The 27901-nt window shown below is 43.0% G+C and overlaps 1 protein-coding gene across 2 annotated transcripts in view; it reads left to right on the top strand.

The window, feature by feature from the left end:
* The first annotated feature begins 1663 nt into the window (after positions 1-1663).
* PANK1 (pantothenate kinase 1) overlaps positions 1664-27901 on the top strand; it is a 153547-nt gene continuing 127309 nt past the window's right edge. Inside the window, exon 1 of one of the 2 annotated variants that reach the window (XM_078642922.1) lies at positions 1664-2132. In XM_078642922.1, coding sequence (XP_078499048.1) covers positions 1898-2132 — 235 coding nt within the window. In that variant the 5' untranslated portion in view covers positions 1664-1897. Of the gene's footprint in view, positions 2133-3089; positions 3303-27901 lie in introns of those variants that run through there. The other variant, XM_078642923.1, reaches the window with a different exon arrangement.

Genomic DNA, 27901 nt, shown 5'->3' on the forward strand with positions numbered 1-27901 from the left:
CTCAAAGGTCACTTTTGGAACTATCATAGAAACAAACACAGATTCATGTTAAATTATTAATTTAAACCCATTCTGTTTACCTCCCACCTTACTAATGTTTCCCAATTAGTTGTTACCTAGCACATAAGCCACATAAATGCGTTTTATACTTACAATTCGATCTCTCCATCACATACAAAAAGCACGTTTAAATTGCGTTTGTTTACGAATAAGCTGCACATTAGTTCACAATACGATAACAATACATATTAGCTGGGTTTATTTTTGCAACATGCAAGCAACGTTAGTTCTCCCCAATGTGCAAAATAATGTGTGCACTTCACTCTATGGTTGGTTAATTTCCACAAACCATGCAATCAGTCAATGTTATTGTTATGGGACATTAACTTCACGAGGGGTACACAAAATGTTGCGTTTGCCACCTCGCTCCATCACAGCGTCATCACATCATTACAATTGCTTACCTCTATCCTCCCTCACTGCTTCTGAAGCATGTCAGCCTTGTCCCAGTACTTCTCTCTCACTCTTTGTTGTCCGTGCTGCCCTCCCTGACTCATTCCCACTATCTCTGTGATGCTTCCCACCTAGCCTCCCTCAGTGTTGTCTCCAGCTATCGCTGGCCATGCTATAGGAAAAAAGATCTAAGAGGCAGCTAGCTCTGGAAGCATTACGACGTTTATTTTTCTTTTCACTTTCCGCTATGCTCCACAGCTGCTGTACTGCTATACAACATGGTTTAAAGACACTGAAAAAGCCAATAGCTCTCTCAAGAAGACGTTGAAACAGCCAATGTCTCTCTGGTGGTCGAGACCTGTTGGTTTTGCCAATGCTTGTTTGAGAAAGGGTTGTTCAAGAAAACTGGTGTTTACGTTAAAATCCTAATGACAAACGTAAATTGGTGTATCAGCAAATAAAACTGTTAGATATGTTCAACAATGTTAAATCTATTTTCACGTTTGTACACCTATACCAAAGCCTTTCTGTAATATGGAATAAAATGTGTCTGCCCTGCTCTGAATTACAGAAGTAGTACAACCGTGAGAAAAAAATATTTGTATTGGAAAAATTATTGAATGGTATGCGTGGAGATTGCACCTGCACTGCAAGAACTATCGTTAGGAATCCAATCGATATTGCTCTAAAATACGCCACACGATCACAAATAAGATTTGTGAATATCATCCTTTCCCCTGAAACAATTGAATACGAACCGAGATCTGATGTCATGTTCTGCCCGTCATTTGAACACTACTAAAGGAAGGCATGGCCATGGAAACAAAAGAAAGACGTGGTGAATACATATACAAGCGAACGAGTCAACTATCGTTCTTCGGGGCCCTGTCTTATAACGAACTGTAAGCGATATAAAGGGAATCAAATTGAAAAACAAAGTCCATCGGTGAAGGATCTTAATACAAAAATATATTACACTTGCAAATTGTGTAATATAGTAAGCCTACCTCGACGAACAACAGTAGCCGGAAATGGAAGTCCAATGTACTCTGTTGAACATAAACACGCCTCGTTCAGTAACAGACAAATACCCTTCTGTCAAATAAATAATTTAGTTGAAATTAAATAAGAAAGACTCCCTTCTAAGATGTCCGCCGGAAGTCCCGTCACTCGCACCCCACCTGTGTCTGCGTTCTCTCCTGACGCCTGCACTGGCTGCCAAGCAAGCGCAGGGAAGGCAGCCAGGAGTCTAGCAATGACCGAGGGTGACCTCGGTACACAGAGCAAGGGCTCTTTGCCTACTGCTGCGCGCGTCTATCTCGCCAGTTTTACCTGTGCCCCCGGCTATTTCTTATTTACGTGGAGGTACCCCGCCTTAGGGACGTAGACTGTGCAGGGGGTGGTGGCTCCTGGTTTGGACCTGATCTTGACAGTTGCTGCTGCAATGGGGGACGGTGCAGAGGAGCCCCCGGGCCGAAGCTCGGTGCCGACCTCCTCCTGCTTTAATGGACAGCAGTTGCAGAATGGCTTCTACGCCCCGACCGAACCAGTGCAGCAGCGCCTTAGGCGGAGCTCCGGGGGAGCGGGGGACTCTCAGCACCACCCGCAGAGCCATGATTCCCCGGCCAAGAAGTGCAGGCTCCGTAGGAGGCTAGACTCAGCCAGGAAAAACCGACCACGTAAGTCTGCCTCCCTGCGGTCTGCATCCCCAGGCTCACCCCCTTCAGCCGCCGCCTTAATTCTGCAACCACCCCGCTCCAGTGCGCCCCAGCTGCTCGCATGTCTGCCGTCCTTATTCTAACCCGGTCTTTAATTTGTGCTGCTGCTTCCCCAGTTTGCACTGGTGAAGCTATTGTACTGTATTATTCATTGTCTTTTTTTAACTCTCAATTCTGCAAGTATTTTCAAAAACTAGCAGCCTTGGCCACTGGCTGTGTCCGCTTTCTTGGTGGCGCAATGGTGCGCACACAGGCAGTCCGCACTGCAGCATCTCAGCTGTGTGATGCAAGCTCGGCACTAGAGTTCTGACGGCTGTCTTTTGAGACACTTCCATTTCAAATATATTTCGGTGCATTAGGCAATTAAGGACATGCTGAATTGAAAATGCACCGTAGCCGGTTTACATTCACGGACATTTACAGATAGATGTCATCTGGCAATGTGGGCTCGGCGGTCTATTGAGTTCAGATGCTCCCCGACGATGATGTTTTATCCAGTATCATTAATTCGAATATCATCTTTGTTTATGTACTTCGCCTTTGATCGTGGTGGTCCAGATATTTTGCCTTTGTCTCCCGTGTATCTAATATTGTAATAGACCTTGAGCTGTCAAATGCACGAGTTTTTCCTGCAGTCATTAGTTCAGAGAAAAGCTTTGTTTGCCCATTTTGATCATACAAGAAAAAAAACATTTTCTAGTTATGATGTGTTTGTTTTTTTTTGCTTGCTCGAGCTGCCCCATTGGTCTACGGTGTGCTCACTGGAGCCCGATAAGCCTGAAAATCAGCGTCCATGGAACACCAGGTTTCTTAGCCAATGAAAGGGCGACATGCGCGCATACGCCCACTGATACCATGTGGGTTGGCCAGCAGCCCGCCAATGGGAGCCCAGGGAGCATGGCTACCGGCACCTGCGCTGTGATTGTAAATACAGTCCACACGAGCTTGGCCGCGTCTGCAGTTCGCAGTGTGTACAAGCACGGAAAATGTGAATTAAAGCGAGAAGACTTCACAGCTACCCCACTGCTGTCCGGGCCTACACACACCTCTTCCGCGCGAAACTTATGCCCTTCTCTTAATACGTTGTAGGCGTACAGGGCACCATGAAGCTAATTCATTCGAAAAAACATTGTAAGTAAAACGCATAATCTGCGTATTTTCAGAGGCGATTTCATTTTACAACCATTAGTAAATTGTATGCACCATTCTTTATGTTTTCCTCGGTATCTACAATTACCATAGGAGGCTCTCGCAAGTTTCGTATAATTGCAAAGTTTATTGAATGGTAACAAAGTCCCTTATTAGTAAGTGCGCTCTTGTAGGTGCTGAACGCAGCCTGATGAGCTTGTTTTGTGACTACTTTTTAAAGAGCAACGTTAATCGACGTTCAGTGTCGTCTTACTGAGTGCGGCGCTCTTCACTTGAATCCAAGTCGCTATATTTTAATGACTGGACCCACTTTTTTGCATGTGTTCTGCAACGGAGAGCTTACTTGGCTTTCCTTGGGGACATTCACACCTGCGTGTGTTCACATGCTGACGCCTCATAAGTTCCTTGCTATGTTCTACACAAATGGGTATGCTGAAGGTAGTGCGCGATGTCTGACACGGATTTTCTGGGGCGAGGGATCACCTCCAGTTTGTGCAGAGTGAGTGGTGAATGTGAACGATAGTATCCAGACATATCCAGTTTATATATGAACAATGGATTGAAGGACTGGTCTGCGGTAAACCACTCCAAGAGTTGGTGGGCCTGGAGATGAGATTGGTGCCTGTTGATGTACACTTGAAAGCTGAAGAATGGTGAAAGCATTAAAGAAGTCTTATACTTCACAAAGTTGCGTTGGTCAGATCATCTGTTGCTTTCTTTTTGACCAGACATTCTATTGTCAAAAATCCAAATTTTCATGTTGCTAAACGCAGAAGTGTAGGTTTAGACGATAGATATGAGGTTACTTCAGGGTGCCAGCAGCACTTGGATATCATTACAATGTGTTCTAAGAAATGCACCTTATGTCCTATTCTGTCCTTTTGACTTTTGCTGGTCCAACAGGTTATTCTGGAGATGAGATTGTTATTTGAAAACCTACAGCTCAGCAGATTGTCTTGCTGGCATGCATAGTGTTTAACTTGTGCTGAAAGGTTTACACCTTCCTGGGCGATCCTCATTTGTACTTTGAACAGAGAGTTATTTGAGATGTATCCTAAAACTGTAGAAAATGGCATTTAGAGGACAATGCACGTTGTTAACACTGAAGCATTGTCTGGGGAGGAGGATGCCCAAACATCTTTGTTTGCAATTGAAGGCTGAGGAAGAGGAGAATTAAATGGAAGCTGTTATTTGCAAACTGTTTCACTGTGGAAGTAGTGATAGAAATCTTAAATGGTAATAACAAATTGAGAGAGAGGGAAAAGGACACTCTATGTCCCCCTGTAAAATCTTGTAAAACAACAAAAGAGTGTCGTGAGAGAAGTGTGTAAGCACTAGACACAGAGAAGAAATCTCCCTGAAGAAGTCACAATATGTGTGGGAAACTTACCAGTTAATGACTCGGTTGTTTCCACTTAAAGTGGGGGAAACATGTTGACCCCACTTTAAGTGGAAACAACCGAGTCATTAACTGGTAAGTTTCCCACACATATTTTACTTATGTCAAACTGACCATTGAATAATTTTTTTTCCGTATGGTACAGTTTCTGACATTTTTAATTCACATTTCTTTTTGCCACTTTTGCCACAAAGAACCTGCTCCGCAGTAATCTGGCGTTGTAGCACACCAGGGAGGCATTCGGCTTCTCCTGGTGGGCCCGATGATGAAGCATGTCACCACCCAGGGTGGTGAGTGAGGGCTTCCTAGAAAAAACCCCGCTGATTTCCACTGTGACTTCTTCAGGGAGATTTCTTCTCTGTGTCTAGTGCTTACACACTTCTCTCACGACACACTTTTGTTGTTTTACAAGAAATCTTAAATGGTCATGCATGTGTTAGATTTAAGGAACCACCAATGAAGAACACATAATGGGGCATTTTATAATGTAAACCAAAATTAGATGAATACAGTTGAGCATGGGCACAAAGGCAGTGGGAGATAATATGAAAAATAATTATTAAAGAGTGGGTTGTAAGGTGCCTCATATTTACAAGACAACTGGGCTCTGCTACACAGTAAGCTGTTTTTGAGATTACCAGGATGTAACAAAGGAAGGGGCGATTTACTGCAGGCCAGCAGAAGGGAACATGACTTGCCTTATTGTGCACTGCTGGGTGAAAGGAAAATAGGCATTACATGTGTTAGTAGACATCTCTGGGGTGAAGTCAGTAAAGGCACATGATGGTTATGGGGGAAACCAAGTGAGTTAATAGTGGGTATTTTCAATCTACAATACATTTTAAGGGCCAGAAGGCTGCACTGTAGATTTGTGGCTATCAAAGAATCTTGTTTGCGGTTGCCCCAACAACTCTGACAATTCAAAAAGCTTGTACGTTGGTGCAATACTTTAGGATCAGGGTGTGAAAAAATGTCCTCTCAATTCAAATGCGGAATTTTAGAGTTTCTTGTATTAGTCCTGTTGAATCAGTGCGCGTGGTGTCACTTTTATTTTGTAATTTGAGCTGTTGCGAGTATTGGTTTTGTTGTAGAATGGAAGGAAGGCCATCTTTTGGACCTTGGACCGCAAGTTTTTCGTGGGCGGGTGAATTTTAACACAAGGAAAGGATAACTATTTAGGTATAATGCACAGTAAACGATGCAGAGGAGTTGGAATGTAATTTCTTTGCCTTGCTAAGTGAGACCTGGTTACATTTGTGGCGTTTCAGTGGAAGGAAGACAGTGACGTTTTGGACAGTGGAGATTGGGGACGAGGAAGAGACAGAATGCATGATTAGACAATTGTCTAGTCTGGAGAATTTGAAAGAATATTGATTTAAACAGATTTGTTGTGGAAGGAGAGCTGCAGCAATTTTTTTTTGTAATGTGGCTGAGATTGGCGAAACCAGAGCTGACTAAATGATTTACCCGAGGAGTGAAGTATGATATCTGTAAAGCTGAAGGCTTAACAGATGGAAGTGCACCAAGCCTAGGTCAGAAAGAACTTGAGAAATGTGCAAAAGTGGAGGATTTCGTTTTTCACTATTGGGCCAGGAAGGAATGGCCTCCATACAGCAAGGTAAGAGGTCAGTGTTCAGATTGAACTTAATTCCATTATAAGGAGAACTTGTGTCTACAGCTTGGGTATAAAAGGTGGAACTGACGAAATGGATAACTGAGGCCAGCAGATGAAGGTAGATTTTGAAGAGGAGAAAGTGAGGATCGCCCTAGAACTGCAGATGAAGAACCAGTTTGTTTTTCCCCTGAACAGTTTGAACAGGTTACGCAGTTTCGAATTGTGCTTACTTGCCAAGACTAGAAATAGTTGTATTTGTTTGTATCTTTAATGTGTCACTGCCTTTTAGTGTTTGTTTTTCAAATTATTTCTTTGAACTTTGTTGTTGTGTTCACTGGTTATCTTTTATTCTCTACATATAGACCAGTGTCAGTCTTTGCATCGGGTTATTACTATAGTTTAAATAACTTGCGGTCAACTTATAGCAGATTCAGTTTAGAGTTGTATAACTAAGCCAGAGTAAGCAGTGCCAGTGCATCCTTGAATGTTATTCTGGTTTCCTCATCCGTTAAAATGTTGTAACTTCCCTGTAGTCTGAAGTGCACGCTTCCATGCGAAAGGACCCATGAAAAAAATGAATAGAGCACAGGTCACAAGTCCATGTCTTGTTGATAACCTCCCATTGCAACATATGCAAATATTAATTGATTTCTTTTCTTTTTGTAGTTGAAAATAGAGCGAGTTGATATCTTGTATTTTTTGATGGATCGGTATGGGTGTTGGCTTAAAGAGTGTTGCAGGAGGGAACGTAATGCTGCAAAGTGTCTGCAGGATCACTCCACAATGCATATCATCTTATTTTTGTCATTTTATCAGACTATGCAGAAATTGTGCCTGGGTTTTATAAAGTGTTTTTCTTGACTATTGTTGGTCAAGTTTATTTGGAGATCGTTTTTGAACAATACTTTTTTCCTTTAGTATAAACTTGTGATCCCTAATAGTTGCATTATTTGTTTCCACTAAAACGTGAGAAAACCAGCTGATGGATAATGTGGTTTTGGCTTGAGTGGAGTACACCCTTTGAGAGTCTGTCTTTAGGCAGTGTGGCCTCTCTTGCTAACAATACAGGAGTAGAGTATTTCATGGATGGTTATCAAGGTGTAATTGACTTTACATTATGGCTTTGATAATATGGAAGTCGTTCCTTACGGCATACCCAGCCATCGCAGATCTGTCCAAAGGAGAAGCAGGTTTTCCCATCTCCTCTGAGGGGCTTCGTGCCATAGGCTCTCAGTCCTGCCAGCTGCACTTGCACAGAAGGAGGCAACTGTTCCTACTTAACCCTCCATAAGAATCTTCACACATTACTCGTCAGGGTAGTTGCTTTGCCAGTGCTTTGTTTTGTAATGCTATTTCTCTTTAAGAAAAGTATTTGTATTCCTATAACAACTGAAATTTTCACTCAACCGTTTTATGCTGTACCCAACTCAGAAGAGGGTTTCACAACTACTTGGGCGGAAACCGTTTCAGGATATGATCTTGAAGGAAAAACACCCAGATCGTAAGACAGCCTTCAGGAACCGGCATTTCAGAAGACAACTCTAAACGCAGCCATTTTTACAAGCTTTCCTGTGACATTATCTCTTGCAGTAGCTGCGTTTCTACAGCAAAGCACGGCCCATGGTTGGAAGTTATGTCTCTTTGATTAGTTAATGCAGGGTTTCCCAGCCCGCTCTGCTAACTTGAAAAACATGTTTTCTCTGAAACTGGTTTTTGTTTTTCAGACTTTTGGCTTCTCATTTCACCACGTATTCTCATTGTAGTCTGTAGTTCAGTATTTAAGATTTGAATCCGTCCCATTTCTGCCTTTTGTTGCCATTGTCCAAGCCAATAATGTACATAATGGGAACCAAAAGATGGACAGAAAAATTGCTACTTTTGTAATAATTATATTTATTAGATTTTACGATAAATAATAGTAGGTCACAGCACAACAATAAAATGCATTCATTTTGACCACACAGTAGCATGTGAGCAAGAACATTCAAAAAGTGGCACTACACAATACTGATATTCCACTCAATGGATTGAACCTGATCCATCGAAGGTACAGATCTCTATAAGGCAGAGTTTGTCTTGGCTGTCTGAAACCACTGAAAAGAACAACAAACCATGTTTGGTCAGTGTCTAAGGAACGGAAAACAGTTGAATCTAAGCAATTGAATAACACATGGCTAGACATGAGAAGAAGGGAACTGAAGCAGTAAAGCGTCCCACTTTAAGCGTGATGATCTGATGCAGCTGGTCTCTGGAAAGACTATGCCTGGGTTTAGATTGGATACTCAAACTGTCAAACAGAGTCTGCACAGGATGGTAGATGCTGTGGTGAGGATTAGGTGAGAAGTTTGTAAAATCCCATATCTTCCTTCTGATTGTTCAGTTTATACATAAGTCTTTCATTGGATGTTCCATTATTGCCTGTGTGGGGAACATGCACAGGCTCCCTGTCCCCGTCTGAGCACTGAAATAATAATTTCCCCCTCACCCGTTTCCCTGCCAGCCGCCACTGATCCATATGGTTTCCTCTAGAGAGTCAGAAAGATGGGGCTTCCATCGTTTTTACAGGAAACTTGAGGTGGGGTTTGAGTATGTGATCAATGAGTGTTTCATAGAGACCTGAGATTAGCTTAATATGTGTTCCCTACTTGGTCAGATGCCTGTGCTGTGTGGAATCACCTGGTGTTTGAGGGTTGCCATGTAGCCTCCGAAGAAGAATACATTTCAAGTGTTGATATTGAAGAAATTGCGACTCCATATGGAATTTGTGTTGGAGGTCCGTAAAAGCGACAAATTGCCCACTATGTATTAGGTGGTCCAGATCCACAAAACCCTTCCAGAACCAAAGATCCGGCAATTGATCTACCTTCTAATCTAAAGTGATATCTGTTTAGGGCAAAGAGTGGAAGAATTCCATCTAATTCAAAAGTTTGTGGCCCGACTTCCAGACCTTCAATGTGCCTGAAAGATAGGGTTGTTATGAGCAGAAGCCTTTGTGCTCTTCTTTTATTGTGTGGAAATGTCAGAAGTTTCCTTAATATATTTTTTGCAGAATCAGCAAGTTAGGGGTTTTGAAAGTAGGTTGGAAGTAGTCCACAAACTGGGGAAGGTGTAGTGTCATTTGGTACAATTCAAGGCAGGGTAGGCAGAGTCCTCCAGCTGTAACGGTGGCATGCAGCTTGGCTGCTGAGAGTCTTTTGGCCTTCCCCCATGCCTGATATTGTGTCGAATCTGGCAGTCGATTTGATGCAGTTGTTACAAGAGACAGGTGTCCGTGGCATGCCGAATAGATAGTGGAAATGAGGGCTACCACAATTTTTATTATTTGGATTCTTCCCCATAAGGAGGTCTGTAATAGCCGCCACTTTGTGAAGACTCCCAGCTTTGGGTCAGTGAGAACCTTGACGCTGTTGATCAGTGGGTGAAGCTAGGGTTAATAGCATTCAATCTGGATAGAGAATCAGCTTCAGGTTGCCCGCTGGCATAGGGCCTACTAACTCTTTGTTTGCGCTGCCAGCGGAAACGTACATAATTTTTCCTGTTTTTATGTTATGAGGATCATGTTTAGAAATAATTCTTTCAATAAAGCACAGCACATGTTTATTGGACCTTTGCATATGCGGTTGAACTAGCCTTCTCTGCCCCCCCCCACATTTCTAGATCTCCTCTCGCCCTTTAGTGCTGTGAGATTATATTGTTAAAAAAATAAAAATAAAATTGCCTCCGGTACATGATTACGGTAGTAGTTATATTTTTATTTGCATACGGAGGTTCCTGGTGATATGGTAGGTAATGAAAGTGGAGATATTGCTTTTTATGATGTTACTTGGAACTCCGAAGCTCACTATTCCTAATCTGTATACACCCTGTATCCATGTTTTCCACCGCTTAAACTGAGCCAGAAGAACTATTATACAGGGAAATGGAGTTGTAAAGGAGCAATACACATTATGGTTTCCATCATCCTCTTCCATCCCCCTTCACACTCCCTTCCCCTTGTTTTTTCGAAATATATTTTGTGCTCTAATATCTATTGGAGCGCAGGACATGTTTCCTGCTTGCCCAGGCTGTGTCAGAGGTGCTTCAGGGCATGGCAGAGCTCGATATCTATATCCTTAGAGGGCAGTGGAGGAGGGGATGGCTGATAATGACAGCACATCACCTGCCATTGCTCTGCTTCCTTTTAATCCCCTAAGATCCAAAAACAGGCGGGGATGGTGAGACAGACCCCAGTTATCATCTGCATTGGCCCTCTCTCGGGCAGGTCTTTGAAGACTCCTTCAAACCATTTACATGCTGTCTGACTTATGGAGTATGCAAGGGAAGAAAATGGACTTGAACGCTCCTTCTCTGCTTTGATGATTGTCAGTAGGTCTTGTTTGACAGTGACTTTGTCACGAGAAGTAATGAGATCAACCTAACAACAGCTTTTAGGAGTCTCTGTAGAGAAGGGCTGTTAAAGTGGCTTAGATAGCTAAGTAACTTATGCAGTTTTGTTTTTCTCTGGCTGCAGCACAGGTGGAAGGAGGGCAGTTAGAAGTAATATATTGCAGTCCCAGCACCCTCCATTTCCATCATTAATTTTAGACTTCTGAGAGCAGAATGGGATGCCCCGGACTATATCAATCTAAATGGATTTTTAGGTCTCATTTGTCTGTGATCAACAAAAAAGCTTTAGAGTACTGACAGAGGGACTTGGGCGCCACTGACATTTTGGGTCCCCTGAGCGCAGGATTTGATTAGGTTGAATTTGTGTGTCCACTAAAAATACTGCTCGTATTGCACTTTTTGGGTTATGGCAAAACTCCTACTTGATATAGCTGTATTGGTTAAATTGGCAAGCAAATGATCATGGCTATAGGCCTGATCTATTATTTATGAAATATTATGATAAGTACACTAGGCCTGGCATATTCATTGGGAATATTTGTTGAAGTCAATAGGCATGAGAGTGTAGATTGTTATTATGCTATAATAAATCCTTCAGATATGGATTTTGTTACATGGAATCTCACAGATTACCGTAGTTGGTTTTGGAGTTTGTTACCCCATGTAACAAACCGTTGATATAAATTATGCTGTGGGAGAATCCTTGTTAGGCTCTCTTAGGAGATATTGTATTTTGCTTTGCCATCTGTAATTTTGTATACATTTGCAAATTTATGACTGTATGCCTGATGTTTGCCTTCTGGTAAAGTCTATGCTCAGTACAGTGGGCCTGAGTTGCTTATGGTAATAAGCCAATGATAACAGCTATAGGCTATATAGCTGTGCAGGGAAATGGTATGCCAGATGAGTTAAATCTGGTTTGTTTATTATGTAAAGTTTCTAAAAAGGCAGTAGGCCTGGCTTATTTATTTTAAAAAACATAGGTAAAGCCAAAGCGCCTCTTACAGCGAATTGCTATCACATTATGTTACTGGCTGTAGAAGGGTATTTTGTTACTTGTAATCTCACAAAGTAGGCAAGGGTTTTGGTATAGGTCACCCTATCTGACAAATCCTGGGAGTAGTTTTTCGCGGAGTATAATTTTGCTGTGATGATTCCTTTTGGGCCCATTGAAAGTGGTTTTATGTTTTGCCAACTGTAATTTTGTACATATTTGCAATTTTAATGTATGCCTCATAGTTGCCATCTTAGGCACATTTCAGTAGGCCAGTGTTGTATATAGTCTCAAGCCATTAACCATATTGGTTTACTGGGAAAAGTTGTGTCTGATTCCTTAGGGGCAATCTGTTTATAATGAAAAGCATTGGCGAGGCAAGTATGGCTTACTTACTTGATGTGTAAAAAACATATGCTTTTAACTGCCCGCGTGCTGAGCCCTTTTTGAATGAATTAATGAATGCAGGGTTTTCTAAAGTGCACGGCTACAGTGACAAGTGTCCCAGCTCTAAGAGGCAGGCAAGAAGGCACTGAAAATCATAATTAGAGTGTTAAAAGCCTAGTCTTGAGTTGTCAAAAATACTGCTTGCTTCTGATTTGGCGCAATAATGGAAACCTCTGGAATCTACAAAATTCCTGCCACCCAGAATTACCCCACCAGTGCCGATAAAAACACTGCCCCACTTGTGTTGCTGGGCCTAGTACCTGCGACAGATCTGGATCAAAACAAGGTCAATGCCAGTCCCCTGGTGAGGGCTCCCATTGACCTTGATTTGAGCCATTCCTGTAGCAGGCACTAGGCCCAGCCACACAAGTGGAGACATCAAGGAATGCTGCTTGGTTGAAAATTTGAGGATCTCTACAGAACAGAAATTAAAAAAAAAGAAATGTAATTCAAGCGAGGAATGTTAGCCATGTATGCACTTTCACGTTTTAGACGGCATTATGGGAAAGTGAACAGAATCAATGAAGAGGTTACACCATGATGGACACCTCCACGAGGAGTTCTTAGTAAGGGCCATATTTACATTTTGGCTGCCAAAGTAAGAGACTACTCTGCCCACAGATTTAGAAATGACCACTAAGCAGACGGCCAATTAAAAAGCATTGCCAGGAGCCGCCGTCATAGCAGTTCCCGTCAATGCCCTTTTATGTTTGACTCACTCCTCCATCAACATGACAGCGGTCCATCAATTTTCTTTCTAATTTTCAAAAACAAAATCACAAAGCCAAATTTTCTTTTTGGATAAAAGGCCCCTCTCACCATGGGAGTTATCCCCCGTGGCAAAGGGGGCATTAGACAGTTTTCACTGCCCCATACCACTATGGTTTTTCAGGTGGTAACGGGTATTAAAAACTGACCTGTAGGTCTGCTCATCTAAATTTGGTGGTTGGAGCTAGAGGTCAGCCACAGTTGGCCCTGACTCAGTCAGGAAATGGGAGGGGTGCTACCATGCAGTGATGCAGTAGTCTTCCCCATGGTTACACCAATGTCCGTCCCCATAAATATTGGTTGGGCAGACCATTGTCTTCACGATAAGGATACTCTACCACAATTGCGACAGAGTATCTTTACCACCACAGATATACATCTGGTACTCATTTTTTAAAGTTAATTCACCACTTGGTTTTAGCACTTCCGGAAATGCTAGCTTCAAGGAACAAATACATATCAAAATATCTGAATAGTGAAACCTGAACCACAGTAGGTGAGTCATAAAGCCTCAGCAAGGCACCAACCGCTTTAGTGTTCATTCACACGCCATTCATGCACCACACTCAAGACTTTTATACCACTGGTCCGATCCAACAGATCCGTGCAATCAGGGGCCCATCACATTCATGTGCCAAAGGACGGGATCCCCATTCAAGACAACCTCTCAATCAGTCATCAGCCTAATTGCCTGCAATCATGACACAAACAAGCCTCTATAAACACATATGTCTAGACATGTTGACAGTTGGTGCATCTACAACCGTCACAAATGAAAAAACTGTTTGACTACATTTTTACCACAGGTCAAGTAACCACCTCCATTCTGAAGATTACCGAACGCATGCCTAGAGAACCTTTACTAATGGCTCCTGTGACAGCAACATGAGGCTCAAGAAGACGTGTCTTACATGCTTCTTTAGCACACTCACTGTGGTTAATCCAACTCCTTCCTGTTTGTGGATGCAATTTGGGATGCCCAAGAATGCCTTCCTAGGCCTGCATTGCTTGGACTGAGTGGGTATATCCACCTTTGAAACTAATGCAAATATGGAGAGGAATACTGCCTAAATTGCCTAAAGAGCATGCCAAAAGCGACGAAGAACAGTAGTTTTTGACAAACAAGTAGTCAGTGTGAATATAGCATATGTCACATCCACTGTTATGTGCTGTGCTGTGACTGTAATGCACGTATCATACAGTAAACTAAATGTACCAAGTCTTGAAGCAGGATGAACATGGCAAGCAGGACAAACATATTTTCCATATATGTAGCGTTGGGTACATAGTTCTTTGTAATGTAATAATTTTTCTTGTTAAGCCCGCTATCACCCAAGAGGGTATCCTGTCACCAAGCAGTCAGGGCTGATCTATGGATGAACCTAGTTGAAGAGTTAAGCAATCAGCTTTGTGCAAAATGCACTAATTTTAGAGGTGGTGTATACGTGTAGAGGCAGGCCATTCCTCCCGTTTGGAGCCAGTTAGGAGAACTCTGCTCTCCCTGTTCTGGTGCTGCATATGCATTAATTGTGTGTGAGTACGAGTCGGGCTTAGCGAAGTTGTCTGGAAGGTTTTTGAAATCTGAGGCAGTATTGAGGTATGCTGTACCAGTGCTATGTTAGGCTTTGAATGTGTGTTTCAGGAGTTTGAATAGAGTTGTGGATGGGTAGTCAGTGAAGCTGTTTGAAGTGCAGGGTTTGTGGGTCTTGGGATGTTGAGAGAGGAGGCTGCCTGCTTCGTTCTGTGTGGTTTGGAAACCTCTGTGTAGGAGTAATTCAGTATCTGGGTGAGTGTGGCGCCAATGGATTTGAATCTGTAGGTGTAGATTAAGTAATGGTATGTGTATCTGTGTTACCTTTACTATCTGCCTTCTAACTATGTAATGTCCCTGTGAAAGCACACCTAGCCTAAGCTTTTCCTACACGTTCATGTCTCTGTCCTCATCAAAGTCCTGACTAATCCTGTATACTCGCCAAGTGAACCTACACTAACGCCTTCCGTTGCTAGCTACAGGACAAGCACAATTTTGCTTTGCCATCCCACAGAAAGAACTGCTGTTGGTGGTGTGACACAATACAATCCACTGATTTCCTGAGTAATCCAATCATCTGTACAGGACCATCTAAGGAACCGAGCCCCATTTCACATTGTTGGCTTTTTCCAAGAGTACTCCTGTATGTGTAGGTGTGACCACTTTCTCTACACAATACAAAAGTGTGCTTTTCCTGAATAATTTGTTTACCTCACCAGAACTGACTGTCTAACTGAGCTGTCTGATATACATTGTTGACTCAGTTTTGAAGTAGTCTTGCACATTATGCTTACAGCATTTCTGATCAAGGTTCCCAAGAGTCCATGGTTTTCTAGGGAACTTTAGTCAGACGCAATTTGTCCTGATGAGACCTGAAGAATAACTAGGAGTCGATTCTTCAACATCCCCTCCATAAGTTGTTTTCAAAGCATGTTATGGTTCTTTGAGCAGACAGGATCTCTCCTTACATTTGTTTAAAATAAAATCACATACAACCTTGGAATGTGTTCACTGTCTTGTTCTATGTTGTTATATACATATTAGCTTACTGTCTGAGCAGTGCGTTACCTGCACTCATTTTGATACATGCTGAAATATATATCGTCTGAATAGTAAAAATCCTTATTATTCAAGAAATTGTGTCCTGTATCCTTTTTTCATTGATTATGATACAAGCTACTAGTTGCACACTTTCAAAGGAAGTAGAAGTGTTGGTGAATGAGTCCCACTGGACATTTGTTTGTTTGACTTACTACACCTACTCTAGTTCTCTTGAACAATCATCCTTGTATTGTATACATAAGGTCCCTAAAAAGCACTTAAAGAAATAGTCAGGACTTTGTTTTTGCCACATAGGGTACTCATTGAAAATGTGGCTTATGTTCTGTCCACCATTATGTGCAGTGTGGAGACTATAACATAGGAAAACATAGGGCTGGCTGAGATGGGCACTGGGGCAGTAACCACGACTCTCCTGCCTCTTGCCTTGCTTACAGCAGACTCTATAATGACTACATGGTTGAGCCTATTTAGTTGTTTCAGAAATGCGGTCACCAAATTGTTGATGCTACAGCCTTACTACGTCCCCCAGATCATATGAAGTAAAGGCTGCTGCTTCTGTAGCAGTAAGACGGCGCTCAACTGAAAGTCAAGGAAAGACACCAGTCTTCCCACGGTGGACTTACAATAACAGCATGCGCATTGTGTTTTGCCATCTGGACTAGATGGGTAAACTGCTTCTTATAACAAGTGCATGTTTGTTTTAAAACTCTCACTGTATGGCTGAAGAACCTGGTCATTCTTACCTACTCCACTCATGATTTTGTTGTAATCAAGTATACAGGTGAGCTTGTGAACTTCGACCATCTGACCCTAAACCATTACGCCGTGATGGGTGAGAGCTCTTATCATGAATTGTAGTGAGCTCGTACTCATCTTGCCTATCAGAGAACTTGGCTGCGAGCAGTTCTTTGAAACACAACGCAGTGCTCTGGGATTTTTGGAGCTCCTTGCAAACAAGATCCTGTAGGAATCCTTTGCAGCAAAAACAAACTGTACTGCATGCCACAGTGCCAGCTTTGTACAGCTCACTGAACAGCTTGACTCCTGTATAGAAGTTGTCTACATAAATGTTATAACCTTTGTGAAGGAGGGGCTGTGCATGATCCCATAAAATCTTTCTTGTGATTCCTAGTGTGGGAGGGCAACCTATAGAGTTTAGAGTGGAGTCTTTCCCTGCATTCACTTTCAAACCATACACGTAGCCAGTAGAGCGCTCGCACTGCATGTACAACTTGGTGCCATAGCGAACTCTTTGGTTGCAATGTACTTCCTGAACACCAGCCTCCCATTGTACAGGATCAAGGACTCATCAATGGCTATATTCTTTCCAGGAGCATACATCTCTTTAAACCTGACAGACGATTATCCATAAAGGCCGAATTTTGAACAACCTGTCGTGGTCTGTATGGTCTTGAGGCAATGCAGCAGAATTGTAATTGAAATGCTGCATACACTGCAATAGCAAAATCCAATCTCTGTGTGCGGTGCAAAGATGGGTGTTACCCAAACCGTGCCAGTAGACCAGTAGGACTGCAAGCTTAGTATGTGCACTAACCCCATTTTGAGCATAAGGCCCAAAAATATCTCTAACTCCTCAATTGAAGTGGGATCCACTGGTGAGCCTTAAAATGAGGCCTGGAGTGCCCCCATGCTTGCTCAAATTGTTTGGCATGCATATTTATTTGCTGTAAAATTTGCTGAAGGAAGTCAACGTCCAAAAAGAGATGTATCTAGTCAATTGTCAAAAATGTGGCCATAGCGACTTTACATCCAGAAGAGCCAGTGAACAACGGAATGTACGGCGGAACTAAATTGGGAGCATGCCAAGAGAGCACCCAGTAAGTGTTTGCTGCCTATCGTGCCTGGTCTTTGGGTTGATCTACACTGCTATGGTGTTTGCAAAGGGACTGCCATCATCATGTAACACAAAATTGCTGGAAGACGAGTCGTTGGATGGAACTCCCCCGACTGAAAAATCACTTCCAGGTTCTGCTCCATTTTCTTCTCCCTCGATGCTGTCTTTGTATGTGCTGTCTCAGTCTCTGATCCTGCCTCAGAGCTGTCCTCCACAACCTGAGTTAGGGCCTGGGCAGGAGTCCTCCACTGAGTGGCAATATCTGTTGACTGGGTCAAACCTTTTTTCATAAATACTGTCCAAATTAGAAGGTAGAAGTATTCTAAATCAGTCTTTGGATGTGTGCATTTGTAAGATGTATACAAGAGTAAAAAAATAAACTTAACTTTTCAGATGAAGCTGCAGGTTCTCCAAAGACACGGAAAAAGACAAAGAATAGACACAGTATTACTTCACCGTGCCAAACATTTTTTATTTTTTTGTTTGCCAAAACTTTATTGTTGGGGGAACTGCTGGGCCAATGCCAGTATAAAAGTAATTTCCTGAAACCAAAACTCCATCTTTGTTCTCAAGAAGCGCATTAATTTAGTAGCCCCAAAAACTTTATGCACAGGCGTGCTCCTTGTGGAAACAGGATTGACTAAATGATGCAGCAAGAAAAGGCACATTTTACGGCAAAATGTAGCAGTTGTTTTTACAATATTAATTTTATTGTGATTTGAAAACATAATAATACTGCCTGTGCACAGAATTCCGCTCAGTAACATCAGTGTAGCAACCCATTGTATAAGCAAATGAATGATGATCAGTCAACCTTTCTAAAGGGCCTTGCACTTAGTGCAAGTGGGTGGCACAAGCAGTGCTGCAGGTTCACTAGTAGCATTTAATTTAATGCATAGGTCCTGGGCAGATGGAGTGCACTTTACTAGGAACTTGTAAATATGCCAATTGTGTATGAGCCAATATTACCATGTTTAGGAGAGAGAGCAGAAGCACTTAAGCACCGGTTAGCAGTGCGAAAGTGCACAGAGTACTAATACCAGTAAACACTGCGTCAGAAGAGTGGAGGAGGAAGGCAAAACGTTGGGGGGGGAGACACTCCTAAGACTGTCCGGTCTATGATACTCTTGACACACAAAAATAGCTCTTCTCTAAAAACCGGAGGGCCATATTTATTGGGTGTTATTCCTATGTTCTACAAAACAAAAACGATCTGTTTTGCACATTTGTATCTCACCCTTTATTAGAACAATGTTTAATTGGGTGAGGTTTATTCTCAACACACACATGCAGGCCTACTGGTAATACCTATGTGGTTGAAAATCTAGACAAAGACCAGTAGTCGAGATTGAAATGTATTTTATTCTTGCCAGAAAACGAAGATGTCATCTTTTGGAAATAGAAGGTGCTGGCCTACATTTAATTTTTTGTTAGTCTCCTAACACCTGATATATAGGGTGTGTATTTCTGCTGTTTATTATCATCCTTTGTTAAAGATTTATGGACATTTTCCTATTTTTGGCATTAGAGTGTGAATCATTACTGCTGTTTTTTTAGTAATTAAATGTTATTTCCTTAGGGACAAAACTGAAATCAGAGATGTCAGCCTGTGCGAGATAATACCTTCATTAATATGGGGCCTGTTAGAAATGGGATTTTAGATAGGCGAGGGCATGTGCCAAAGCCAGGCAGAAACCACCATTCTAGTCAGCATAAGGGAGTTACACTCCTAAAATAACATCTGCTCAACCCCTTGGTAGCTTGGCACAAGCAGTCAGGCTTATCTTAGAGGCAGTGTGTAAAGCATTTGCACATACCCAACAGTAATACAGTGTAAGCACTACAAAAGGACTCAACTCCAGTTTAGAAAAATATCCAATATTTTTATATACTTAAGACAAGACCAAAAACGATAAAAATCTACAATACAGTACTTAAAAATCTTCGCTCACCAAAATATGGTTGAAAAACAGTTCCTTGACGTCAATAGCTCCGCCTGGGGCTATCACAGTGTGCAAACAAATCCAAACAGTTCTTGCTGACCGCTGTGTCGTGGGCCAGCTACGGTGTCGGGAAGACCCACAAACAGTACCTTTTTAGAAATGCAGGACGTCGGCGACCTCTTGTTGAGCTTCCGATAGCACTGCGTCCGCAGGCGTCTGTTCCATAGGTTGGTGCAGGAGTCGGCGGGGCCCTCAAAGTCACACGCGTTGCAGATCGAACTCCTCTGTTGAAGTCAGGAGCGCTGGCGTTGACAGGCGTCGGGTGCTGCTGTGCGAAGTGCACCGGTGTGGCGTGCGGTGCCATCAGATCGCGCTGCGAGCAGCGGTTCGGTGGCGGCATCAGATAGCATTGTTGGTGAGACCTGGGTCGTGGTGTGAAGTGAATGCAGTGCTCGTCGCAGTGCTGGCAGGTCGTGGTGCAAGCAGCGGCGTCATTGTTGCTGAAGCGCTGTTGGCTGATGCACTGGACTCAATGGCGCCGGCTTCGGTAGGCCAAGGCTGCAGTGCGAGATGAGAGCGGTGCGTCGTGTAACTTTACGAGCGGTGCCCTCGAACCACAGTGCAAGCAGTGGTGTGGATTTCGGCGTGGGGCGGCATCAAAGGGGATACCAAGGCGTCGTCGTGAAGCGAGGCAGTGTGGAGTGCGGTGCCCACAGGGCGCAGTGCGAGCAGTGGCTCAGTCACGCCGTCGGCAGGTGTCGTCGGTGAGACTAGAGTCGCGGTGCCCTCTGTGGTGCCGTCAGGACATGGAGTCGTCATCGGCGTTGTAGACGTCTTCGGGTTGCTTTCCTTCTGTTGCAGCACAAAACACACAGTTCCCAGTGCTGAGGGCAGAAGAGCTTGAAGTCTTTGCTGGTCCTGAGACTTCTTGAACAGGTTGCAAGCTGTACCTCAAGCCCTTGGAGAAACTCCCAAAAGTAGATTGCAGAAAGTTCAGTCCAGTCCTTTCACTGCCCAAGATGGAAGTAGCCACTGCAGGCCAACTCAGCAAAGTGGTAGTTACTCCTCACCGCTTCTCCAGCTCTACTTCTTGGCAGTCTTCTTGGTCCAAAAGAGTTCTAAAGTTCAGGGGTCTGGGCCCCAAAATTTATATCCCAAAATCCTTTGCTCTGTCAGACAGAGAGTCTCTGTGCCCAGCCAGAACCAGTTCTGCCATCTCTGGTGTGACTCTCTGGCAGGAGGAGGAGACGGCATTGTCAGAAGCAGACCAGGCCCTTTGAGGTGCAAGAAAATCTCCTCCCCCTTCCCCAATTGCAGCCCAGGTCTGTTCAGCCCTTCCTTACCCACCTAGACTATCTGGAGCCACTCCTGCTCCCCAGCCTTCTGTCACCCAAAACCCAGACAGGGAATCCACATTCCATCAGAGGCGCACTGGATGACTGAGCAAGAAAATACTTACCTTCTAAAAGTGGTATTTTCAAACACAGAATGTAAAAATCACCTTCACTAAAAGATGCATTTCTAGATTCTGAGTTCAGGCATACTAAACTTTGTTTTCCTACCTAATTCCCCGGGCCAGTTATGTTTATAAGATGTTATAAACAAACTCCCCGTTCTGTCCTATGGGAAATAGGTAGCCTTGCAATAGCGAAAAACAAAATTGCCCGTAATTCGCTATCCGGACATGCCACACACACCAGGGCATGTCCTACCTTTCACATGCACTGCCCCGGCCCCCAGGGGTACCTTGGGCCTACCTTAGGGGTGGCTGACATGTAAGAAAAGGGAAGGTGAGGAACTGGCCTAGTCGACATGGCAGTTACATACTGCGTGCAAACTCCACAATGGCGTGTCTGAGTTACCTTTTCAGGGCTACTCACGTGGGTGGTACAATTAGTGCTGCTGGCCCACTAGTAGCATTTTATTCAGAGGCCATGGCACACTCAGTTCCCTTTACTAGGGAGCAAATCAAATATCATGGAAACACCAATCCATAACACAATTTACCACAGGAGCACTTGCGCTTTACCACTGATCAGCAGTAAGAAAAATACACAGAAACACTACGCCAGCAAAAACAGTCAAAACCGGGAGGTCAGAGAGCAAAAACTCAGGGAAACACGCCAAAAGATGCCAAGTCTTACAGGGACCCCCTACTATTTAGAGTTTGAAAGCCTGCAAACAGCTTGCTGTCCATTATTTTAACGTGCAATTAAATATTGTCAGTCAATCAAGCAGAAAATGTGTGTTTTAAATCTGGTTTACTGGGCAAAAGATACAAACAAGGCACCCTCCATGTTAATCTCACTGTGACTAATCATTCCCCTTTAACAAACAATACATCTTGAAATTGAGTACCAAAACTATCTATTAAATCTTAAAATTATAACTGAGCAGAAAAGATTAAGGAAAAAAAAAGTTGGGAGAAGAGAGAACATAACTGTTCTGGACATATTTTCAGATTCAAACTATAGTTAACTCCAGTCCTGGGGCAGCCGGTCAGACTGACTGTCCCTCACCACCTTCTTTCAGTCCTTCAATGAATTCACCTCTGGTTCTTCTGTACTACAGTCTGCATTTCTTATAACCCTCGGATTGATAAACTCTTAAGTTATCCCCCTCACTGTACTGCCGCCTTGAGTTTTGATGAGTACCATCAACACCACCTTCTCCTTCTTCTTTATAATAAAAATAGTATCACTCATTAGTAGTGCACCTAGTATACTAATTACACTTTTGTAGTAGCTTAGTATATATGTTTAACACTCAAATTCTTAGAAAATACTTTTATTTTGTCCTTATTGCCCAAGTTTACAAGAGTTATACTCCTTGATCAACCCCGAGATGGCGCCAACCGGTGATCTTTTGTTTACCGGGATTGTTCACTCTACTCCTTGCCTTCTGTACTCAACCATAGGTGACTATTTCTCCTAATCGTCTGTAAAGCCACCACCAGAGTATATAAGCAATATGGTATGGAGGCTTAATCATTGGACTATTATATAAATGATTGTTCCCAATTCTCGTAGGGGAGCCAAAACTCATTTTGCTTAAGTTTACTTGCTCTATCTAACCTATTGGTATACTTTATTGACGCCCACCATTCTATTTTATTTGGAGGAGTTGCTTTAACCTAATTTTTACATATTTCCCAACGAGCGAGCAATATTAGATAAAATATCAATTTTTTTGGTATTTTTTATCAAAGATTCTTAATTTTCCGGGAGCCCCAAGAAAACCAAAGATTTGCTTACCTGGAGAGTTTCTCCAAGTATTAAAGTATTGTGTTATTCACATCCAGCCACAAACCTTGAATCGCCGGGCATTCTAAAAACATATGTATGTCGTCACCTTTCTCTTTGTTACATTTAGGACATCTTGGCATAACTCCTTTCCCCAATTTAGATACTTTGTATGGTGTCCAATAAACCCTGTGAAGACAAAAAAGGTGGTTCTGCCTTAAATTTGCGGGCCGTACTGTGGAGTATAACATGTCACAAGGTACTTGCCATAAGTCTTCGATCTGTTCTCCTGGCAAGTTCTTCTGCCACAGCACCGTTGCCTGTGAAGCAGCCTGGGAAAAAGAGGAAAACTCTTCAAACATACCATTCGACTGGGATAAGATAAATCTGACTCCTTTTATTAGTAAAGGTTCGCCTATACTCTCTCAAACAAAACTAATGATAATAAACAGAACGTATTGGACTCCGGAGGAACTCTTTAAACTTAAACTTATTGATAGCCCCACTTGCTGGAATTGTGAACTTCAGGTTGGTGACTTGGCACACATGATTTTTTTATTGCCCGTTATTACAGTCTTACTGGGATAAGATTTACAAGTACATTCAAAGAACCTTTCACTACCGCCCACCTAAAGAATTTGCTTGTGTATTGCTTGGGGCTATAGATCCTCATCTTGGTAAGGTCGAAGATCAGCATTTAATAGATCTCATGCTCACACTAGGGTGCAAAGTTATACTAAGTAAGTGGAAGAGTTCGAATGAAGTCTCCTTTAAATTGTGGAAAGAGTGGCTGTCTTCACTAAGAGGAGCAGACAATGAGACACTCCACGTCACCATGGCGTAAATCGCACAGCAAACTATGGGGGTCTCTCGACTCCTTAGAACTCTGCTACGACCCTCCATGAACTTTTTACTGACAGTGGGCATATAATGCCACAGATTCGGGGATTCTCAATTCCACCTTTGACATAGATTGGCTCAGCTGTCACTGGCACAATAACCATCAAAAGGCTAGATTATTTGTGGTCATAATATAAAATCAGTGTTCTTATTCTTTCTCCCTTCTTGTTTTATAATCTGTTGCCAGGCCCAGGAGTGACTGCTCTCGGCTGAGAGGCACCTGGAGCCTGGGCTCGGGAGTGCGGCAGAGACTGCTCTCGGCTTAGGCCTCCTGGAGCCTGGGCTCGGGAGTGCAGCAGAGACTGCTCTCAGCGGAGAGCCTTGTGGTGCCCGGGCTCATGAGTGCAGCATAGACTGCGCTCAGTTGAGAGGCCCCCTGGTGCCTGGGCTCGGGAGTGCAGCAGAGACTGCTCTCGGCTACTCACTCTACTACTCTCTACTAATTTTCTACTACTCTCTACTACTCATTTTTTACTACTCTATACTATCTACTCACTCCCTACTACTCTCTACTACTCACTCTCTGCTACTCACTCTCTGCTACTCACTCTCTGCTACTCACTCTCTGCTACTCACTCTCTGCTACTCACTCTCTGCTACTCACTCTCTGCTACTCACTCTCTGCTACTCACTCTCTGCTACTCACTCTCTGCTACTCACTCTGCTACTCTCTCTGCTACTCTCTCTGCTACTCTCTCTGCTACTCACTCTCCGCTACTCACTCTCCACTACCCACTCTCTACTACTTTCTACTCACTACTCACTACTACTCACTCTACTACTCACTTCCACTCTGTACTACTCACTCTGTACTACTCTCTCTGTACCACTCTCTCTTTACTACTCTCTACTACTCACTCTCCACTACTCTCTACTCCTCACTCTACTCCTCACTCTACTACTCTCTACTACTCAGTCTCTACTACTCACTCTCTACTACTCTCTACTACTCACACTACTACTCACTCTCTACTACTCGCTCTACTACTCTACTCTACTCTCTAGTCACTCTACTACTCACTCTCTACTACTCACTCTACTGCTCACTTTCTACTATTCTGTTACTCACTCAACTATCTACTCGCTACTACTCACTCTATCTACTCGACTCACTCTATTACACTACTTTCTACTACTCACTCACTACTACTCACTCTTTACTGCTCACTCTATACTACTCACGCTATACTACTCACGCTATACTACACACTCCCTACCTCTACCTCTCATAAATATAAGCATGCATACATATACTTATACATATATGCATGTTATGTACATGAAAGTTTGAAAAACACTAATAAAAGCGGAGCTAAAAAGCCGCCTAATTACAAACTGAATTGCTTTAAATTAAACGACGGCGAGACCTTTTGCATTTTCAATGCTTGTTAGTTCTGTCCTGACTTTATACCATGTTATTGCGTAGCCCTGTAGCGTTTTCAGACGTATCTTTTTGAAATAACGCTGGTCTCAGTATTTATAGATTAAACCATACTCTCCCCCTTTTATGTCCCTTAGCATTGCTATGAACATCTTCCCAACTTACGAGCAATCTGGTACCTTGAATAGACCTTTCCCTCCTTTTAATAGGAAGACCCAGGCATAATAGGATATGTCAGGCAACCTCAAGCCCCTTTTATCATATTGTCGTCTTAACTTTTTCCATGAGATTCGCACGCCTTTAGAAGCTCAAATAAAACTAGTGATTTTTGACTGGGTTTTTTTTGGGCCAATCTTCCTTAAATGCCATAGGGATGTTCTGAAATAGGAAGATAATCTTTGGGAGGGTTGTCATCTTAACAAGATTAACTCTTCCGTAGATAGACAATGCCCCCCACGGTCCCTACCGACTCCCTGACGGTATTGTTTTGACACACAAGGAGCTGCTAACCTTGCAGCTCCCTGTGTGTCAAAGCAAATCTCCTCTCGTTGAGATGGGGGCAGGGAAACAGAGCCTCAGCTGTCAGCAAGGAGGTACAGGGGAAGCAGAGTGTTTGCTCTGAGTTGGCGGGAGCTGTCAAATCTTGTGCCAAGTCAGAGCAAACGGCTATGTCCCGGGGGTTGGGTAGCCCGGGACATTGCAGGAGCTAGCCCTGGGGGTGACGGTTCACTTTAATGGGCTGCCCCAGGCAGATGGTGGTCCTCGGGGCAAGTGGCCCTCCTCTCTTTTTAATTAAAAATCTCTGTGTGCCCCCCTCCATTTGTAAGTGAACCCTGGTGAGGTCGTGGGCCTGTTCGGGGGGGCCGAAGGGGGGAATTTGCACCCCCATTCAGATCTGGCGATCTTAGACATCAGGCCTACCACATTAGTAGAGTAAATGAAATGGTAACTGGGACCCGTCAATAACTAGATCGATAAAAAGTTAGAGAGTTTTATTACCAAAATCTCAAACTAAATGTTACAGAAAAAGGCAGAATGTTCACTAATCATAAGTAAGAGTGAATAACCAGAATCTAAATGCTATTTTTTGTCTCATTGCCCAACAGATTGTTTATTTTTATATCAATAATCAAATCGTGAGTTCTGTAAAATGTATGCATACTAGAATTGTTTAATATTTATTAGGAGTACATATTGTAGTTAAAAATGGTAATGTAGTCCACTTGTACCTTGCATTATTCAAAGCCAGTTTCTGTGTTCTTTGTACCTAACCGCTTAACCGTGACGGCAATTCGTTTAGCGGAGTGGACGGGGCTGCGTCGGCCAACAGACGTGCGCAGCACTACGAAGGTAGTACGCGCGACGGCTGTTGGCAGACAGAAGCACGCAAGGGGCTAACTAGGAAAATAACCCTTGTGCAACAAATGATTGTACAATAATGCAACATACATATAGTTTATCTGTTGGCATGAGATGGTGAACAATGAGGGATTAGCACACTGTCTTGTGTGACAGACATTAAGGTTGCCATCTTTTTCTGGTGTCTCTGCTGTCTCTCATGCAGTTATTGGCTATTCAGTGGAAGGGTGGTCAGGAAGAGGTTCACCACTTTGTTTAAACATGAATGAAATCTAGTTCAAAAAACATCTGTGAACCATAAGCACTGGGGTATTCACCCCTGACATTGGACCGGGAGGGCTGTGGAAATTATGTTTAACACTCACTGAAATCAGAATGCAAGAAGGGCTAGAAACCAAGATAGTCTCTCAGTTCATTAACATTGATGTTAGGAGGGGTGTGGTACTCTATCAAAGAGGTACCTGTGCGTCATCTGCCTCCACCATCAGACCATAAGTTATTTGTTGTGTCATAAAAAACCCTTCTCTCTTGAGTTGGACAAAAGGCATAGGAGTGCTTAGCTATAGGGACAAATCAGAAAACCAATCCAAATGGAGTTAGTCAAAATTAACTCCCATTCTACTATTTTACGAAACAGAAAACTAAGTATTAAATTAAAGTATGCAAGTTAGCTAACATTTTCTGCAACAAACATTCAGTCCCCTAAACAGCTCCCCTAGACTGTTTCAGGAGAGTGCTCGGTTGATTGTTGAAGTGATCAGCAACAAGGACCCCAATGTAATCCAAGAGTTTTTTTTTCGCTCTTTACTTTTATTCCTTTTATGGAACATTTACAAATAGGGCCTGTCACACCCAGGTAGGCTGAACTCCTGCTCCCTTCCTCCACTCAGCTGAGAGCAGAGTGATGTTTCTTTTGCCTTCTTTCGATGGTTGTGAGTGGCTTTTGGAAGTGACGCTGGCAACGGACAACAAATAAGGCGCTCGTGGTTAGGAAAACGATTATTAGAAGTAAGAGTGCACTTGCTTTTTTATGGTGGATTTTAGTCCTTAACTCTCCAATAAACTGTGGCTAGGCTACCAGACTTTCTTGCTTGTGCATCTGTTTGACCCTGGTCTCCAATTAAGAGGCAACTAGCGTCTACTCCGATGATGCTGCTCGAATATCTTACATCCAGGGTTAATAGAAGTTCACTAATACCTCTTCGATCCTGGTGATCCGTTTCCACTGATCGTATGCCGACTGCTGCTTTGTTGATGATTCCAAATTGAAGGTGCTTGAAAACATTGACCATTCATCTCTTTTGCAGACACTGTTCAGTAGCACTGCCTTTCCTTGAGGTTTGATCTACAACTGAGCTGTTGGATCATTTGGTGAAGTCAACTTTTTTTCTTGACTCATTTGGATGCTTTGATTCGAGAAATCAGCTTACCCTCTCCTTCTCCACACCATTTTAAGTATTGGGAGTCCCACAAATCCATTAGAGGTTATCTGCCCAGATGAGCCATCAGGTCGAAATGTATTCCCAGTAGTAGCAGATGATGAATAGCACCTGGCTGTTTGATAGTCAAACTCCATCATGACGATGTCTTTGCACGAAGGCCCCAGCAACTTAAGAGGCATGTCACATTCACATATTTGTTGTATGCGGTACACATGGCACAACATTAGACATTTAGAGTGCAAATCCTTCTTGACTAC

This window comes from Lissotriton helveticus, chromosome 5_1, assembly GCF_964261635.1.
Source record: "Lissotriton helveticus chromosome 5_1, aLisHel1.1, whole genome shotgun sequence".
NCBI lineage: Eukaryota > Metazoa > Chordata > Amphibia > Caudata > Salamandridae > Lissotriton > Lissotriton helveticus.